The following is a 20,078-nucleotide window of genomic DNA, read 5'->3' on the forward strand; positions in this document are numbered from 1 at the left end:
TGCTTTATACAATACAGATTGAGTCAAACCAGCTTTACAGTGTTAAACAGGAAAGTAGTGTGTCGATAATGCAAGAGGACAATAGTAAACTATAAAATTTGTCATTGTCAAGTTCAGTTCAAATAGAGTCTGTGCAATCGAGTTGACAGTATTGCCAGAAATTAGAAAACAAACAATTAATGTAAATTCTAACCACAATAGTATACGAGTAATCTTCTCTGCTTTTTTTAATCATCTTTTTCAACTGTCTCTTAATTTCAAGAGTCACATCAAAAAAAAAAAAAAAAAAAAAAAAAATCTTAATGAAAACATACAAAATTTTTAAAAATCCCTTTTTTTTATCAAATTTCAAACTATTTCTCAGGGGTACTGGATACAATCAGACAACAGGGTATAGTATTGTATATAGAGACCTACTGTATACCTATGACAGTAGTTAATATTGTAACATACTCAGGGCTCGAATTGAGGGGGGAATGCGGGGGGACTTTATTTATTGTAACAGTTCTGTAACAAGCTGCACACAAATAATGTGTATTATGTAAAACTCATGCAAATAAAATGTTAAAATTATATACTTTATTTATTGTAACAGTTCTGTAACAAGCTGCACACAAAAGATAATTCGCAAATAACGGCGATTGGCCAATCAGAACTCGGTTCTGTAACAATATGCGCACAAGCGGAAGCAACAAGCAAGTTTTTTTTCGTGCAAAATGGTTCAAATGCAACTTTTTAATTTCTTCTTCTTCAGTTGGACACTTTCCTTGTGTCTCAGTGTGCATAATATCCAGCCTGTCTGCCCTAAATAGTATTGAAAATTACTAATATCATATAGATTTTAGGATGGATATTATGCACATTGGGACGCAGGCTTGTTTAGTTTCTAATTGAATCAGTCGTTTTGAACGAATTGTTTGATTTGAATGATTCAATAAATCTTTTATCAAACACGGGCTTGCTGCCACCTACTGGTGGTTTTATTGTCATCATTATTTATCAGTGACAGGCCCTAAACCAGCCAAGGTTTCATCACAAAAACAAAATATTGCTTAACCATCAATATTGACCAAAATTCCTCAATTTCAGGCCCCAGAAGGGAAAAAAGCTTATAAATAATAGTTTGTTTAATAAGGCTTTTTTTCTTTTCATTAAATAAAAACCTTTTTAAAAATTAGACAAGTTTTGTAATCATTATGTAAAATTAGCTACAGGAACAATGCAAAACTAAAGCAAAAGTTTTATTGGTCGATTGACTGTCAGGATATTACATTGGCACACTTGGCATATTTTTATAACAAACTTATTAGAAAAATGGCAGTTAACAAACTGACTTAACCTTCTACAATCCTGATGCTGTATATCTGCATGTTACTGTGATTTTCAAATGATAAACATACACACTTATGCATAGGTGGTTTATGGGGGACTCTCCATAGGCATAATCATATTTATACAGTACAAACTGTATTTTTTTTTTTTAACCCTTAACCTAACCCTACACCTAAACCTACCACTCACACAAAACTAGAGGAATTTTTTAGATTAAAAAAAGAAATTAGTATTTTTTAAAGCCATTTGGTTTACAGGGACACAACAGTGTAAAACTCAAACTATGTTTGTTACAATACCCTATGTGATTATACACACGTCTTCATAAACAATATACAAGAACACACGCATGCGCGCGCACACACACACACACACAATCAACTTCTTAGTAAAATAAGGAAGTGAAAGTTGTTATAAAAAGCTGGCACAAGCTTTCTCTCAAGTCAGAAAAAAAGAAAGAATTAATACTCCTTAGTACTTTTGTTTTTATTTTCCTTGGTAGTGTACAACAAATTTGAATGTTGTTGAAGGCTGAAGAGTGATTCTAAAATTCATCTACCAAGAGATGTAAGTATATTTTTCTGTCTCTATAATAACTATAACACACACACACACACACAAAGAGTTTATTTTTTTTATTAACATTTTTTAGTTACCATTTATTTATTATTTTTAACATAATCTAAATAAATATCATGTTTTAATTGTGTAAGTTAGCTGGTTATTTTACACCTAATCAAAAATAATCTAACTGCAGTTTGATTGAGATTAATTGGAATGCACAATGAAAATTGAAAATTGTTAAAAATGGAGTTATCTGTTTGTCTGCAAATTTGCAAATTAAACTCTTCATATATATATATATATATATATATATATATATATATATATATATATATATATATATCTATATATATATATATATATACACACACACACACACGTGTCTGTGTGTGTCTGTGTGCTTGAGGCATAGAGACATTACCACAGTTTCTTCTGTATTTAGTCCATGTAAGTTTTGTGTTTCTTCATGTAATCACAGGCGGACTGGAAGATGATGAGATCAGATCTCTGTGGCTGATAACTGAACTGTAACTGACTGATAGAAAAATCTCACTGGATTATTACAAATTTAAGTAATATTTTAAATTTAAGCAAAATTAAGCACTGCATTCCAAATATCAAACACAAAAGCAAACATTTGCAAACACCTTTGCCATAATATTAATTCCTGTTAGATATTTGTGTGTTACATAAAGAATTGTGTGTTGTGTTTTGCAAGAAGTGTTTTATAAAAATGAAAAACTGAGTCAACGGCCGAGAATTAGTGTATGGTTTTGCAGAATTGGTGTGTGCTTCTGGTGTTTGAGTTTCAGGTTTCAGAAATTGTGTGACAAGTAAAGATTTTGTGTGTAAGCAGTTAAATATAAGCAGAAAATTTTAATTGTGCATATGTGCTAAAGATACTCCTAAAAATAACAAAACAGAGTTTTGGCTCAATGCATAATGCAAACGCATGAGCAGAGTTCTCATTCTGAATAAATGTAATGGTTTTGTGTGTATTTGTTTGGCAGATAACTAAACAGTTGTGAAGGGCTTCTGAGAGGTGGAAACATGGGTGACGTTCCCGGTAAGATAAAATTTATGTACATATGTTTACATTTATGTCAGGACTCTCCCTTATATTTATAAATTTTACAGACAGAAGCAACTTTAATTCATAAGTCTTGCCTTAATGTACATTATTACCACATTAAGTGCTGACCACTATAGACGTTCAAAGAATATTTAATTTGATGTATACTTTATTAAGAGGAAGTAAAACTTTTTCCTAAAGATGCAACAGTATCACAGACTCCCTGGCACCAGCGATGACAGCGATTCCTCAAATATGAGAATCGGACAATGTAAGGGTGAGTAAATTTCATAATGAATTTGAGGGAACATCACTTTTGTGTAAGCAGCATTACACAGCAATTCACCAGGGGCCAGTTGCATGAATTTTGCCTCTATGTGAAGACTGTGTTAAGAACTAGTTTGACTAGCAGTCTTTTAAAATTAAAATGAGAACAAACTACATTTTTATGTCAATGGTTTTAAAAGCTATGGCCAATCTTAGCTGAAAAAAAAAAAAAAAATTTATATATATATATATATATATATATATATATTAAATAAAAAATAGCTGACTAACTTTTTTTTAGACTGGTCTAAGTAGTTTATCCAACCAGTAATTGTTGAAAGAGAATTAGGGTGTGTTCACACTTGTAGTTCGGTTCGTTTGGTCCGGACCAAAAAAGAAAAAATAATACTGGTCCGCTTAGCGTTCACATTGGCATTTTTGACAGCGAACCTAAAGGCATAGTGATGCGTTCACAACCTGATTGGTCGACTTGAATGACGTATATATTGTGATGGAACTCACCGAACACTCCAAACAAAACATGCGTTAGGTGTGTTAGACTTAAAGCGGTGCTGCAGGTGTATGACATCAAAGCACAAATTAACTGATCAGTCTGCTCAGCGCCACTTTAATATTAATATATAAGCTCATAAAAGGCACTTTACCTTATCATTGCTCCACGTTTGCCCTCTGCTCATATTGTTTTGGTTACACCGCATCGTCAAATCATGTCGCATAGTATCTCATCTTGTCATTACTTCCAGTTTTTGGTTCGTTTGTTTGGTGCACATCGGGGCTTGGATGGCAGCGTTCACACATGCTCAAATGAACCACTCTAACAGAGCAATCGCACCAGGGTCCATTTTTAATTTAACCCAAACATGAAATTGTGAATGCACCTTTAATGTAACAAGTGACAAAAGGTTGTCCAGTTGTTTAATCATCCTCTGCTGAGATCTTAAGAGATTTCATTTATTTTATTTTCGTTTTATTTCATCCAAGGCTGTGGCTGAAAGTCACTTGTAGTCAATGGGCCTCATTCATGAAACACAAGCAAACAAATTTTTGTGCAAATCGTTCGTAAAAACTGTTCTGACGTAAAATTTTTCAATTCATGAAAGTGTGTGTATTTAAAAAAAAAATTTGTTTGTACTTAAGAAATGGACACCTGGGGGCTGGCTTATTTCAGTTAGTCTGACTTATTTTCACTGGATAAAGCAAAATTACCATAGCTCAAGCTCAGTCACTTTGGCAATTTATGCTGGGGAAACTAACCTGGTCCGGAGAGAAGGCTAAATGTCAGGCTAAGCTGAGCTCCTCTAACACTGACCAATAGGAACACACTGATATTATTCTCTCTCTCTGCTCCTCCAGGTGGAAAATTTCTGATTCTGTTTCATTTGTTCCTTTATAGTTTTACTTAGTTTCCACTCAGTCATGTTCACACACACACACAGATTCTCTCATCCACGCACTTTACATACACCTTACATTATGACATTTCACACCGCATTCCTTTTTTTGTTTGTTTAAAGTTAATAGTTTTTGGTTTACAATAAAGCACCTTTTTCTTTGATTGGCCTATACTTGTTTGTGTTCCCTCATTTTTGCCACAGGCTATGAGCCGGCCTGTGACATCACTGACTCATAGGCTACAATTAGTTGACTTTATTATTAGTCCCAAAATAAAACTATACTAAAAATGCAATTTTAAATAAATAAATAAATAAAAAATAGGCTACAACCAATTTATTTAATGTATTGTGCCCAAAATGTAATGATTTTTTATTTTTTTTTTTAGATATATGAAAACATTTTAACATGGCTGCTACTTGCCCATTCAGTTGATCAGCAGTTTCTAGCCACGCAGCCTTTCTCTCTGGTTTTATGACAGCTGTGCCTTTTATGGTTATTAGTAGAACATTAAAACATTACCATCTAAAATTGATCTCTTTAAAGCATTTACAAACACTAAATTAAAAAAGTTTAAATCATTAAATTAAAAATGAAAATAAATAATAGAAATAAGACTACATTTTAACATATAAGAGGAACACACATTAACACATTTAAGACAGTAGGACTGTATTAGCTGCTTATATTTGATTAACAGTTACTGTTATGATAAAAATTAACTTACATGTAGGATTAAAATTCTACATGTCATATTTAATTTCCAACAACAAATATTTAAGCAGAACGCATATTTTATTCAGAAGTATTTTCAGAAGTATTGCACTATTATTCTGAGTTCCATCTGTTTAGCGCGCAGCAGCACTCGTTCACTCACGTAAGCCTCGTCCACTCCTGACAGAAAAATGTATATATCTGCATGACTTTCTAGTATTTACAGATGAAAAACATACACTTATGATGTGTCAGTTATGCACTGAGGAAAACACACAATTTCTCACATGCATTAAACAGCACAAATATTCGCAGTTTTGCATTAGTGGATTGATGTTGATCCATGATCGACATTAAGGGCTGCTCAAGAATAAGCCTGCACATCAAATTATCCTTACTCATTGAACCTGGATCGAATTAGTTTGCATGAACTTAAATGACCTTTATGAAAACCGCTTTAGTCCCGATTGATTTGTTAGGTTATTTCAAGTCAGGTTTTAGACTTTAATCCCCACTTTTCTTAGCGTCTTTTATGAAACAGCCCCCTGCTCCTTACCAGATGTAAATGTTGCATAAAACGTTTTGTGTTCTTTTTTGGGAAACAGATGACACTGAATTTTGATGCACTGCCATCATAATATTTTATAAGTTTGTTTGCTCAGGGATTTTTTATTTTTTTTTGTAGCTGAGAGTTGATAACTGTTTAGCTTTGGGTAAAACCGAGCGGCAACCTCCCGCTCTCTCTCATGAAGCCAACACGGAAGTGACTTAAACTGTAATTCATCGACTGGCCGCTTGAGGTTGGTTGCAAAAGGGAGTCAGTCCCATAGACTCCCCATGTTAAAATGCCCAAACTTTACAGCAGAAAAAAACGTTTACAGACTGGTTCAAGAAATGATTTTGGTCTATATATCTAATTTTGCCCTTCATGACAACTGTGAGGGGTGTGAATTTTTTTTATAACTCATCCGTTTTTTAAATTATATTAAGCCTTAAAGTTCTGCATAATTAAGGGCGTGGCCACTTGAGTGACAGGTGGATTGCCGCTGCTGATACTGCCGTCGCACTAGCTGGGCATGGCTTCAGCAACCAGCTCCACCTTTTTGCCCATTTTTTTTTATCTGGGAGTGGCATGCAGAGACCCGCTGCCAAAATGTCGACTGCCCACTCCGCATACTTTAGGCTTCAAAAATGCATTTCAGGATTCTACGGGTAACATCATGGACACTACATCCAATGTTTTTATACAGTCTATGGGTAAAAACGCAGCGATTGTCACTGTAACTTTTTACCCAGCTGTCCAATCAACGGTGGAGGGGCAGGACAAATAATACACCAACCAATCATCCTACTTGTACAAACAAATCTGAACAACAATGGTCAAATTAATATTGCTGTTACTGCGTTTTTATATTCAGTAATATTCTTCAAATGTAAATACTAGTAATAGGTTGTCGCCATGGACATTCCAAGTCATAGCAACTAAAACGTCTCAGCTGGAAAAAGTGCTGTGCCACCAAAGCATTCTCAAGCGCCAGACGTTTTCAGAAGTGCGCCTAACATTTTTCAGCTGGCTAAAAACATTTTGGTGGACACAAGTTATGGAATATTTAATGTTAGGCATATTGCCTATTAAGCCTTCTACACACTGCATGATTTTAACAATCCTATAAGATCATCGCTGGTCACACATGGATCTAATAAAGTTAGGTACGACATGCATGTCATGTACGGTGTTTCTATAGAAGAATAAAACATCATTAGCATTGTTTCTATAGAAGAATAAAACATCATTAGCATGCGCTAGTGGTAAACAAAAAGAGCATAATGAATCACACTTTGACAGTTGTAGTTTTTATGTGTGCTGAAAAAAAGTGGAAGTGGCTGTGGAAGGAATAAGCTTGAGGTGAGCAGTTTTATGTTTTAGCGCCATGTCACGCTGATTTCATGTCGCATTTTTACTGGTTGGTCAGTAAACGTAGGTCGTAACTGCAAAAACATTGTGAGCGTGCATGAGTGCCCTATTTAAGAATGATTGGAATTCATTAACATACATGTTTAACGTTTACGAAGCGTTTGTGAATCTGGAGGAGAGTTTTTGGGAAGGTCTGTTTTACACGCAAATTACTCAGAATTTTACTCATATATTTACGAATGTTTCATGAATGAGGCCCAAGTGTTTCACTTTTCTTCAGTGATTCTTCTTGTTAACAGAGGTGTTCATCACTAATGCTCAATCATGTTTATTGTGATGTCCTGCTTTGTTGTGCTGTAGCTTACCGACAAAGTTAATACACTTAAAAAGTCCAGTTATGAATGACAGAGTCATTGTATTTAAACTCTGTGGCTTGGACACGGCATCCATAAAAACAGACTATGCACTTATCTTTAGTGAAGCAGGGCAGAGAGCCCCTTCTGGGGATATTTTTGAACCGTGATACTTTAGCATTGACTAGAGTGGTCATGATCAGCTCCGGTGGCCAGGTTGGAGCCGTAACATGCCACAAATGTGTGCAGTGTAAATAAGTGGTTACTTTAACAATATGACTGTGGATCAAAGAATATTGAAAAGTGGGCCCAGGACCAGGACTGAAAGCCTATTGATATTTAAACACTGAGTAGTGTTCATTTAACACGGGTGTGCTTTGCTGTGTACCTGAGATTTTCTAGTATCTTGGGGGGCTGTGTTTCAAAAAAGATGATAAAAGTGGGGATTAAAGTCCGAAACCTGATTTGAAATGACCTAACAAATCAATCAGTGCTGAAGCGGTTCCATAAACGACAATTAAAGTTCAAAGTTCACTAAATCTCACTAATCTGATCCATGTTCAGTAAGTCAAAATAACTTGATGTGCACACTTATTCTTAAAGGGTTAGTTCACCTAAAATGAAAATTATCCCATGTTTTACTTGCCTTCAAGGCATCCTAAGTGTATATGAAATTCTTCTTTCAGACGAATCCAATCGGAGTTATATTAAAAATTGTCGTTATATATTGTAAATTGTCGTTGCTCTTCCAAGCTTTATAATGGCATAGGGTTGATGTTTTTTTTTTGTTTGTTTGTTTTGTTTGTTTTTTCAAATATAACTTATAATTTTAATGTAACTCCGGTTGTACTTGTCTGAAAGAAGAAAATCATATACACCTAGGATGCCTTGAGGGTGAGTATACACAGGGCTAATTTTAATTTTTTGGTGAATTAACACTTTAAGCAGCCCTTAATGTCGATCATGGATCAAATCTATCCACCATGGCAAACAGCGAATATATTTGTGCTGTTTAATGAATTTTGAGATGTTGTGTTTGCATAACTGTTATGTCACAGGTATATTCTCCATCTGTAAATGTTAGAAAGTCATGCAAATATTAAATTTTTGCTGTCAAGAGTGGACGAGGCTCACACGACTGAAATGAGCGTTGCTGCGCGCTAAACAGATTGAACGCAATGAATAGGAGCATAATAATTAGCAATTATTATTAAAATAGCAATAATAATTTCTGATTTAAAAATACATTTGGGAAAATATTTGTTGTTAGACATTAAATTTTCCTTTTGTATTATTTTGAAACCTACATATATGTGTATTTTTATGATAGCAGTAACTGTAAATCATATATAAGCTAGCTAATACAGCTCTAATTCCTAGCTTAAATGAGTTATTGTGTATTCCTCTTATCAGTTAAAATACAGTTTGCTTTCTATTATTTATTTTTTAATTTAGTCATTTTAACTTTAATGTTTTTAATGTTTTAAAGAGCAATTTTAGATTTAAATGTTTTAATGTTCTACTAATAACCATAAAAGGTAAAGTTGATTTATTATTTAAGTTACATTTTCTGTATACTTTTAATAATAAAGTCCAATAATTGTTTGTGAGAGGTCAGTGGTAATATCATTGCTTTCCTATTGGTCAGTGTTAGAGGAGCTCAGGTTAACCTAACACTCGGGTACGTTTACATGGACAACAAATATTCCAGTTTTAACATGATTAAGACAATACCCTAAATAAGAATCTACCATGCAAACAGATTTTTGATTACCTTAAAGCAGTGGTTCCCAAACCTGTCCTGGAGGACCCCCTGCCCTGCACATTTGTATGTCTCCCTAATCAGACACACCCAATTAGTTCTTGCAGTCTCTACTAATGAGCTGATGAGTGCAATCAGGTGTGTTAGATAAGGGAGACATACAAAAAGTGCAACGTAGGTTTGGAAAGCACTTTAGCCGCGGAACTTGGTATCTAGCACATTATTAGGAAAGGAGATTTGCAAAGATTCATTAAAGAAACTTATACTCACTTCTTCTGTAGGTGAGACTGGATCACGAATGATTTGGCGCGAACATGAACGCATTTACGTAGATCGGGGGTGCATTCCCTTCCAAAAACAAACATAATCCTCTGTGTCTTCAGCAGCTCAGATGCTGGGAGTAAATGACTGCTATGTTCATTAATGCATCCAACAACAAAGACACCTCAGTGCTAAGGAGACATTATCTACTCCTGCTCCGGCATCGAAACAATGGCGGACTGACGAAAGCTCACTCAGGGCAGGTCTATGATAAAACACCAGTGTCAGTCAATTATCGCGGGAGGGGCCTGGGTTTGTGTGGCATCACACGTCCAAGAATCTGTGAACCGCTTGATTTAAACAAAAAGGGGTTGTGATTTATCTGGATTTAAAGGTGTCATATGATGCGATTTCCATTTTTCCTTTTCTTTAGTGTGTTATGTAGCTATTTATGCATGTACAAGATCTGCAGAGTTACAAAGCTCACAGTCTCCCACAAAAGGATTTATTATTTCTAAAAGAGAAGGCTGATCCAGACCGGGCTATAATGGCTTATTCAAACACGCCCCCACATGTCTACATCACAATGTGAAAATATTTGCATAATGCCACCCAAATGTTCAAAAAAACCAAACCAGGCTAAAAAATTGTGTTGTTTGGATCCAAACTGCAATATGACGTCATATTTTGGCAGCCTTGCCCACATCTATTGACTAACAGGCGTGTTTTACCATAATCCACAGCTCTCAGTGTGTTGTGCCATGTCCGCCATTTTGTCCACCACAGCATCTCAGAGATACAGCCTCTCAAAGGAGCGGATTTGACGTGGCCACCGCTCTGGGCTTTCTCATCCAACTGAGTTTGAAGTGCCTGGGCTGCTCAGTGTTCAAACTGAGGTCCACCCCCTCCGAGCTGCTCGTCCAAGCTCGAGAGAGCGGGTGGGTCGGAGCGGGTGGAAGAACTCGGTTTTTGAACGCTTATATCTCGGTGAGGCGGAGGTCCGGGAGCCCAAAACTGGGGTGGGAGGTAGAGGCTCGTGGCCCTGTCCAGATGCCACCGGTGTTCGGACGGGCCCAACGCCCTCACTCATTGACCTGAATTTGAAGCTGACTCTGGTTCGTACATGTACGGCTGAACACCGGTTCTCTTGATCTCACTCATGTTGCTTCTCCTCTCTGTTTATTGCCATATACAAAACAGAGACTTCTAGGCTCCACCCCCTTCTGGAGATGGGTGGGAAGTTGCAGTTTGTTTAAATTTACAGAAATTCACCATTGTAACAGCACTTTTCAGATCCCCTTCAAAAATTACATTTTCAACACGTTATAATAAACAATCTGTATGGTATTTTAAGCGGAAACTTCAAAGGCACATTCTGGAGAGCCATACGAGTAATATTACATCTTGTAAAAAGGGGCATAATAGGTGCCCTTTAAAGTGCATTATAGACATGTACAGTCGTGGCCAAAAGTTTTGAGAATTACATAAATATTGGAAATTGGAAAAGTTGCTGCTTCAGTTTTTATAATAGCAATTTGCATGTACTCCAGAATGTTATGAAAGAGTGATCAGATGAATTGCATAGTCCTTCTTTGCCATGAAAAATTAACTTAATCCCAAAAAAACCATTCCACTGCATTTCATTGCTGTCATTAAAGGACCTGCTGAGATCATTTCAGTAATCATCTTGTTAACTCAGGTGAGAGAATGTTGACGAGCACAAGGCTGGAGATCATTATGTCAGGCTGATTGGGTTTAAATGGCAGACTTGACATGTTAAAAAAGGAGGGTGATGCTTGAAATCATTGTTCTTCCATTGTTTAACCATGGTGTCCTGCAAAGAAACGCGTGCAGCCATCATTGTGTTGCATAAAAAATGGCTTCACAGGCAAGGATATTGTGGCTACTAAGATTGAATTTATAGGTTCATCAAGAACTTCAAGGAAAAGAGGTTCAATTCTTGTAAAGAAGGCTTCAGGGCGTCCAAGAAAGTCCAGCAAGCGCCAGGATCGTCTCCTAAAGCCTAAAGAGGATTCAGCTGCGGGATCGGAGTGCCACCAGTGCAGAGCTTGCTCAGGAATGGCAGCCGGCAGGTGTGAGCGCATCTGCACGCACAGTGAGGCGAAGACTTTTGGAAGATGGCCTGGTGTCAAGAAGGGCAGCAAAGAAGCCAATTCTCTCCAAAAAAAAAACATCAGGGACAGATTGATCTTCTGCAGAAAGTATAGTGAATGGACTGCTGAGGACTGGGGCAAAGTCATATTCTCCGATGAAGCCCCTTTCCGATTGTTTGGGGGCATCTGGAAAAAGGCTTGTCCGGAGAAGAAAAGGTGAGCGCTACCATCAGTCCTGTGTCATGCCAACAGTAAAGCATCCTGACACCATTCATGTGTGGGGTTGCTTCTCATCCAAGGGAGTGGGCTCACTCACAATTCTGCCCAAAAAACACAGCCATGAATAAAGAATGGTACCAAACCACCCTCCAACAGCAAATTTCTTCCAACAACCCAACAACAGTTTGGTGAAGAACAATGCATTTTCCAGCACGATGGAGCACCGTGCCATAAGGCAAAAGTGATAACTAAGTGGCTCGGGGACCAGAATGTTGAAATTTTGGGTCCATGGCCTGGAAACTCCCCGGATCTTAATCCCATTGAGAACTTGTGGTCAATCCTCAAGAGGCGGGTGGACAAACAAAAACCCACTAATTCTGACAAACTCCAAGAAGTTATTATGAAAGAATGGGTTGCTATCAGTCAGGATTTGGCCCAGAAGTTGATTGAGAGCATGCCCAGTCGGATTGCAGAGGTCCTGAAAAAGAAGGGCCAACACTGCAAATACTGACTATTTTGCATAAATGTCATGTAATTGTCGATAAAAGCCTTTGAAACGTATGAAGTGCATTAGGATTGAAGCTGGACCCTGCACCCTAGTTGTGTTAATGAATTACTCTACTTTTGTGTAGGTCTGTCCTGATCATGAATTTTGTGCTGATGATTATTTTCATTCAAATAATTGCTTTAGATCAGATTAAACATAATTATACAATCAATCACAATAATCATGACAGACCTATTCTTATCAGTGTGTTTCTGCTAATGATCATGGTAATGTGGTTATTTAGTAATTACTTAAGTCTTGATTATAGGTGTGTTAGAAGACCGTGGATACACCATAAAGAAAAAACTTGGACAAGGATTGTTTGGAACAGTGTTTCTGGTGAACAACACAGATGAAGATCCTTGTGCGATCAAACAGATGAGTTCAAGAGATGTAAGAACAATCAAGAATTAACTAAATGAAGAATTTAGTATTTTTCCATATTAATTATGTTATATTTATGAAAATAAATAAAGCCATTTTATAATATTATAAGAGTTACTTTTAAATAGAAGTGTTTTTTGTTTGTTTGTTTGTTTATTTTTTTGCAAAACAAACACAACAAATGTTGTTATGTGTTACCTTCAGAAGAATGAGCTGGACACAATGCTAAAGGAAGTGACCAACTTAAAGGATCTAAACCATGGATATATTGTTTCGTATGTGGATTCATTTGAAGGTGTGTTTGTGATGAATTATAAAAGATTATTCTGTGTGACTATTATTATTATTAGGGGCTAAGCACCGAAGGTTTTTATCTGTTGCGACTGCCGTCATCTTTTTCTCCCTCTTCCTATTCTGCTCTGAAGTCTATGGCAGCCCATAAAACAGCTTGCAGGAAAGTTATTAAATTTGGAAACACAGATAGAGGAGAGTCTCAACATTAACCATTGCAAGTTTGGAGCCTCTAACACAAACAAACTCTCTAGGGCCACCAACAGTACGCATTTCCACTCATGTTTATGCTTAGAATTTTTGAAACTGTAAAGTTTGGAAGCAAAATTCTTTTTTCCTCTGATTCCTTCACTCATGCCAAGTTGAATGGAGACCAAAATATCTACTGGTCAAGATTTTTCAGGTTTTAATTATTCAAAAAACCTATTTTTCCAAACTCGTCCTAAATGGTTTGTCCGAATTTCATCAAAATTGGCTCAGATCATATTCAGACCATGCTGATAAAAGTAAGCATTTTTTTCAACTAGATTAGTTCAAACCGTTAGAATTAGGATAATGCGTGATCTTGGCAAAGAGTACTCTAAAATGGACATATTGAGACCAAACTTGGTGTGTGTCATAATAATGATGATCAGTGGCTGCCTGCACAGTTTGAGCACTGCGCCACCAAAAAATGGCTATTTTTGCTTATAAACTTCTAAATGATTGACAAAAAATCCTTTTTTCTTTTTTGACCTTTTTCTTTTTTAGACTTGATGCGTTGTAGAACCATACCCAAATTTCCCATGTCAGCAATTTTGGGTGTCAGCCATTTTCAATTTTGTCGTAAAATCCTATATTTTATGAATGCTTTGGTTGTATCGTTACAAAACTCAGTGTGTATCTTTGGCACCATACCCTGATTGTATTGAAAAAGTTTCGGCCAGTGCCCCCTTGTGAAATTTCCCAAAAATGTGAATGACTTCTGAGTACAGCTAGCCCACACTAGACGATTTTCAAATCTTAACCGGTTTTAAAAAATGTGGGAGAGACCACAGACATGAAGACAGTTTCAACGGATTTTTATCCTTATAATCCTTTGAATGCGCACACTATATGATTCGACTAGACTTCGAGAACACACACTTGTCAGTTAGGTACGATTTCACAGTGATGAGATTTCCTGGAGACTCGCAAGATCAAATGTGACTAGAGAAGAAAAACAAATGGAGAACATTAAACATTGTCAGCTGGCTCTCACAGCACACGTTCTGTTTCACAGTGAAAAAACAAAGTATAAAAAGAATATGGGTTATGTATTCTGCTTTCGTGGCATGTTTGTGGCTGTCAAGTTTCAGCTATAGAACACACAACATCTGGTAGGTGATGCTTGCTCGCTCTCATTGGCTATCACGGGTATCACGTCAGAGGCAGCCAGATTCGTAAATATCAAATATGTTTGATATTAAGATTTGAGTTTGGGGACGCACTGTCTCAATCGGGAGCATTAAATAATTGTAATGACGCCACACACATAGAGGATTTCTTTGACAAAAAAATCGCTTGCGACAAGCCATGAATCAGGCCACACACCGGGGCTTAAAATCGGCCTTAAAATCCTCTAGTGTGTGGCCAACTTAAATTAGCCTTTTGTAACGAAACTGGTCTCATATTCCTTTGGTCATGTTGAGAATATAGATTCTAATTTTGCCATAGTCAGCCCGAACTTCCTGTCTTCCATTTAAATTTTTGTTGTTCTCCAAGACCTTTAGCCTGATTTTCACCAAATTTTTACTCAGATCATCTTCAGACCATGCTGGCAAAAAGTTTTCATGTCGATATATGAAATGATCATCATTAAATGCATCAACAAATTTACTGGAATGATGCCAAACTGTGTCTGAGGCTTCATCTTTGCAAAGCTTTGACATGTTGACACCAATATGGGTCTGTTGTGCCTTTACACTTTTGCTGTCTGCTGCGCTGCTGAGTGGTTTGCAATTGTAGCTCCACGTAGCTTTATTTTTCTGTTGAAATCTTACTATCATTCTTTGTTGTTTTAAACTACTAAAATATAACTTAATTCTCACCATATTTCTGATATTACCTATCAAACTAATTTGATATCTTTACTTTTAATCACTTTTTAATGTGATAAATGTGGGGAAACAGACAGAGAAGCCTGATGCTTCCTGCCTTGCTTGCATCTGTAATTGCTATTTGCAGCTATAATAATAATAATAATAATAATAATAATTATTATTATTATTATTATTATTATTGTTGTTTTTTTTTATGAAAAAAGGAACAACACCAAACTGTGTTGTTCTTGAAGAAGGTAAACAAATTCAAACAAAACAAAAACATGTTGGCTGTGAAATAAAACAATTACACCTAATGAATCCATTTATTAGTAGTAGTAGTCATGTTACTGTTTGACGGCTTTATATTTCTTTAGATGTTAAAGGTGGATACTTTTTTATTGTGATGGAGTACTGTGAAGGAGGTGATCTTTTCAAGAAGATGCAAACACAGAAAGTCAATGGGATTTTTAAAGAACAAGAGGTGAGTGTCTTGTGTAGACATGAAATTCTGTGCCAATGAACATTCATTTATATAAAAGTTAAATTTCTAAAGTTGTAAAGATACAACACAAGAAATAAAGTTGAAGAAATAAATTAATAATGGAAATGGGTTTGTTATTTCTACTTGCAAATGACATTGTAACATTTTTAAAAAGCATACAGTTAATAGCCTGTTATAACCCAAATATTATGATATATATCTTATCGATTACATTCATTGAAATAAATAAATAATTATACTCACCATTAATAAAACACCTGATGCTGTCAGAAGCTGACCAATTTTGTGAAATTTTGGCTCGAAAGGAGTAATAGCACAATAAAGTTGCAGTCTGTAAGACGTGCGACATTGCAGAAAATGTGCGTTCACAAATGTCGTCTACGTTGATTCAAATATCAAATATCGATGTGCCATCAGCGCAGTTAAACAGTTTTTCTGCGTTCAAATGCACGCAATAGGCTTAAGCTTGCCGCAAAGCACCGGCATAGGTTATTACCATGAATGTGTCAGGGGGAAATAGAAGGAGATATTTGAATTATTTACTAATAAAACTAGTGTTTTCTGAGTCGGTGACGCAAGGATAAAGTTGCCGATCCTGACTCGCCATCTCCTCATTAGACACAACTTTAGAAAGAAATGCATCCTTACAGATTATGATTATAATGAAAGAGTTTTTTGTTTTTGATTTGTTTTATTTTATTAACTAGTAATTTAAAGCTTTCTATAGATATATTTATCATGTCTCTTACGAACTTTTAAAGTTCCAGGGGTTGGAACGAAACATTTAGTTATATTGCTGTGATGGTGGAGATTGTAGAAAGAACCAGACACAAATACGTGTTTATCCCCAATTAAATATTTTTAATTTCCAAAAGCCGAAGCCACTAAACAGTGTGTGAGCTATCTACAATGCATATATTAGAAAACAAGAAAAAAAAAAAAAAAAGATACATTAAAGGGTTAGTTCCCCCAAATATTAAAATTATGTCATTAATGACTCACCCTCATGCCGTTCCAAACCCGTAAGACACCTCCGTTCATCTTCGGAACACAGTTTAAGATATTTTAGATTTTAGTCCGAGAGCTTTCTGTCCCTCCATTAAAAATGTATGTACGGTATACTGTCCATGTCCAGAAAAGGTAATAAAAACATCATCAAAGTAGTCCATGTGACATCAGAGGGTCTGTGTTAGAATTTGTTTGAAGCATCGAAAATACATTTTGGTCCAAAAATACCAAAAATTACGACTTTATTCAGCATTGTCTTCTCTTCCGGGTCTGTTGTGAACGCCACTGCTGAGACTGTTGACGTACGACGCTGCTGACGTGTTTTTCTGGTGTGCCCAATAAAGATAACACGTCAGCAGCGGCATACGTCAGCGGCGTCACTGCAGTGTTGTGAACGCGCTCATAATAGACCCGGAAGAGAAGAAAATGCTGAATAAAGTCGTAATAGAAATCTGCGAAGCTCACGTCGAGTAGTTGGAGTTGGAAATTCAGCAATGTTACCTTCCTTTCTAACGGACGCACTTGACCTTGACCTACTTCCTTACCAAGATAGGTAATAGTGGCTTGACCAAATTCACACTTTGCCAAGTTCAAAGTCAAGGAAGCGTTAGCGAGACACTCGAATACAGTCCGCAAAGAGAGAAACATGTTCTGACCAGTCTGTAGAATACACCCACCAAATCATCCAGGTAAGCGTTACAGTTTGAAACCCCTGAAAGCACGATGTTAAATGAGTCGCTAGAAAGTAGCAGGCGCGTTATGCATCCCGAAAGCCATAACAGAGTACTGTAAAAAATTGTCGGGAGTCACAAAAGCTGAAATATCAGATGCACAAGATTTACTGATGTATCGAGCAGAACCAAGATTGTCGACACAGTTTTCTATGCGTGGCAACGGAAAACAGTCTGGAATGGTAACCCCATTTACTTTTCAGTAATCAGTACAAATCGAGCAGTACCATCACTCTTCGGGACTAGAAGGCACGGCGAGCTCCAGGGACTACAGCTAAACTTAGCAAGTCCACGCTCAAGCAAATAATCAACCTCACCCCGCCATAACAGCTCTCTTGGCAACGATCACATGGTATATGAATGCTGCTTAATCGGAGTAACATCACCCACATTAATATTATGCCGCAAAACTGTGGTGCAAGAAGGCACGTCATTAAACAAGGAAGGAAAGTCATTGATCAAATGCATATAACATCACCCCTTTGTTGTCCAGATAAATGAAGTGGATGAGATAGTACGTCACGTAAGACTTCAGAATTTTTAACTCTAGCACGCTGTTGATGAGTAAGACGGGACACCACACCATCGTCCTCAAGCATCAGCAGCACAAGCAGCATCTACATCACTACATACGGTAGCTACAGAAACTGGAACAGGAACAGCAACATCTGCAGTTGAAACATTTGGAGAGATTCTCTACTGTGATGCCTTTAACATATTCACGTGACACACATGAGACTTCCTTTTCCTGTCAGGAGTACGAACCACGTAATCAGTGCCACTCAACTTTCTCAGCACCTAGTAAGGGCTGGAAAATCGTGCAGATAAGGTAGAACCAACAACAGGGAGCAACACTAACACTTGATCACCTTCTTTAAAAAAACAGATTTACGATAAAACTGGCATTTCATGTTCTCTTGAGCAGCAGTCAATGAATCCCTCGCCATAGTACAAGCTTTGTGTAACCTTTCACAGAATTTACTGACATAATCCAACACGTTCATTTTAAAGCTAGAATCAGAAGACAGGATGTTCTCTTTGAGCATTTTTAAAGGGCCCTCGGACCGTATGTTCAAACACAAGTTCAGCGGGACTAAATCCAAGACTTTCCTGCACAGCCTCCCTGACCGCAAACAACACTAATGGTACACCCTCATCCCAATCCTTACCAGTATCCCTGCAGTACTTCCTGAGCATCGCTTTCAACGTTTGGTGAAACATTCGAGCGCACCTTGGCTCTCTTGATGTAGTCGCTCAAACTCGGTGAGAAAAATTAAAAAAAGTCAATACTTGTGAAAAAAGCTTAGAAAGAAAATTAGTGCCTTGATCCATTTGCACACTTTTTTAGTAGACCAAACGTAGCAAAAAAAAAAAAGGGCTTTAATGAAAACAGATGCTGTTTATTTTTCTCAATGGAATCACCTCAGAAAAACGCATAGCACTACACATGAACTACAAAAGGAATTGGTTACCAGTTTTAGTTTTCGGCAGGGGTCCCACACAATCAATGATAACGTGTTCAAACGGTTCTCCTACAGCTGGAATAGGGACGAGCGGCTTTCCAATAATCTGACAGGTGCAGCAGGTGCGACAAAAATACGCAACGCCAGTTTTTAAAACAAGGCCAAAAGAAGTGTCTCAGAATCTGATTATAGGTTTTCGTAATTCATAAATGTCCTGATAAATCATGATCATGGGCTAAAGACAAAACTTGCTGACGGTAACACGACGGAATAACGACTTGATACACCACATCCCATTCAGAATCATCCTTGACATCAGGACACCACCTACGCATCAACAAGCCATTTTCAACAAAATAAGCAGATTTTTTCTTTTGTGCTTCCTCCAAGGAAACAACAGCAGAAAAACACTTAACGCAAAGTTAAATCTGCCATTTGTGCAGAAAACAACTCTGCACGCGTCACAGGCAACTTCAAAACTATTCAACTAACTGGGGAAGACTTTTCAACAGCCTCACCGTCGGCCTGTAGTAAAACATCATTGGCAAAGATAGGTGCAATAAAAGAGGAAGACAAATCAAAGTCACCTTTCGTACAAACTTGAGCTCGCGTAATGGCACAAGCCCGAAAAACTTCAGGGTACATCTTAGACAACTCATCGGGCTGGTCTAAAATGGGATTATCGGAAACCTCCAATACGGGAAACATCTTCCCACCAGCCAGATCATTGCCAAGAATGAATTCTACCCCTTTTCACAGGTAAACATTCACGAACGCCTACTTTCACAAACCCTGTACAAAGCTTTGACTGTAAATGCAACCTGATGTAGTGAAACTTTAAAGGGGACATATGATGTTGCTAAAAAGAACATTATTTTGTGTATTTGGTGTAATAAAATGTGTTCATGAGGTTTAAAGGTTAAAAAAAACACATTATTTTTCACATACTGTACATTATTGTATCTATGCCCCGCCTTCTGAAAATCATCGATTTAAACAAGGCTCATCGCTCTGAAAAGCGAGGTATGCTGTGATTGGCCAGCTATCCAGTGCGTTGTGATTATCCGAAAGCCTCCAAAATGTGACAGAAATGTTACGTCCCT

The 20,078-nt window shown here is 37.0% G+C and overlaps 1 protein-coding gene across 1 annotated transcript; it reads left to right on the forward strand.

Moving 5' to 3' along the window:
• Positions 1 to 1,753: 1,753 nt before the first annotated feature.
• LOC122148720 (serine/threonine-protein kinase Nek5-like) lies at positions 1,754 to 18,655 on the forward strand. Its single transcript, XM_042775912.1, has 7 exons — positions 1,754 to 1,899; positions 2,907 to 2,962; positions 3,170 to 3,245; positions 12,802 to 12,926; positions 13,122 to 13,212; positions 15,646 to 15,752; positions 18,524 to 18,655. The coding sequence occupies exons 3-7, from the start codon at positions 3,170 to 3,172 to the stop codon at positions 18,653 to 18,655; spliced, it is 531 nt and encodes a 176-aa protein (XP_042631846.1). The 5' UTR covers positions 1,754 to 1,899; positions 2,907 to 2,962.
• The last annotated feature ends 1,423 nt before the right edge of the window (positions 18,656 to 20,078 follow it).

This window comes from Cyprinus carpio, chromosome A19 (genome assembly GCF_018340385.1).
Source record: "Cyprinus carpio isolate SPL01 chromosome A19, ASM1834038v1, whole genome shotgun sequence".
NCBI classification, from domain to species: Eukaryota; Metazoa; Chordata; class Actinopteri; order Cypriniformes; family Cyprinidae; genus Cyprinus; species Cyprinus carpio.

What these genes read in the sequence shown, in the direction of transcription:
- LOC122148720 (XM_042775912.1), top strand. Translation starts at nt 3,170, where the DNA reads ATGCAACAGTATCACAGACTCCCTGGCACCAGCGATGACAGCGATTCC. An exon ending in GAGAATCGGACAATGTAAGG is followed by an intron (nt 3,246 to 12,801) that starts GTGAGTAAATTT and finishes TCTTGATTATAG; the next exon opens with GTGTGTTAGAAGACCGTGGA. An exon ending in GGATTTTTAAAGAACAAGAG is followed by an intron (nt 15,753 to 18,523) that starts GTGAGTGTCTTG and finishes TTCATTTTAAAG; the next exon opens with CTAGAATCAGAAGACAGGAT.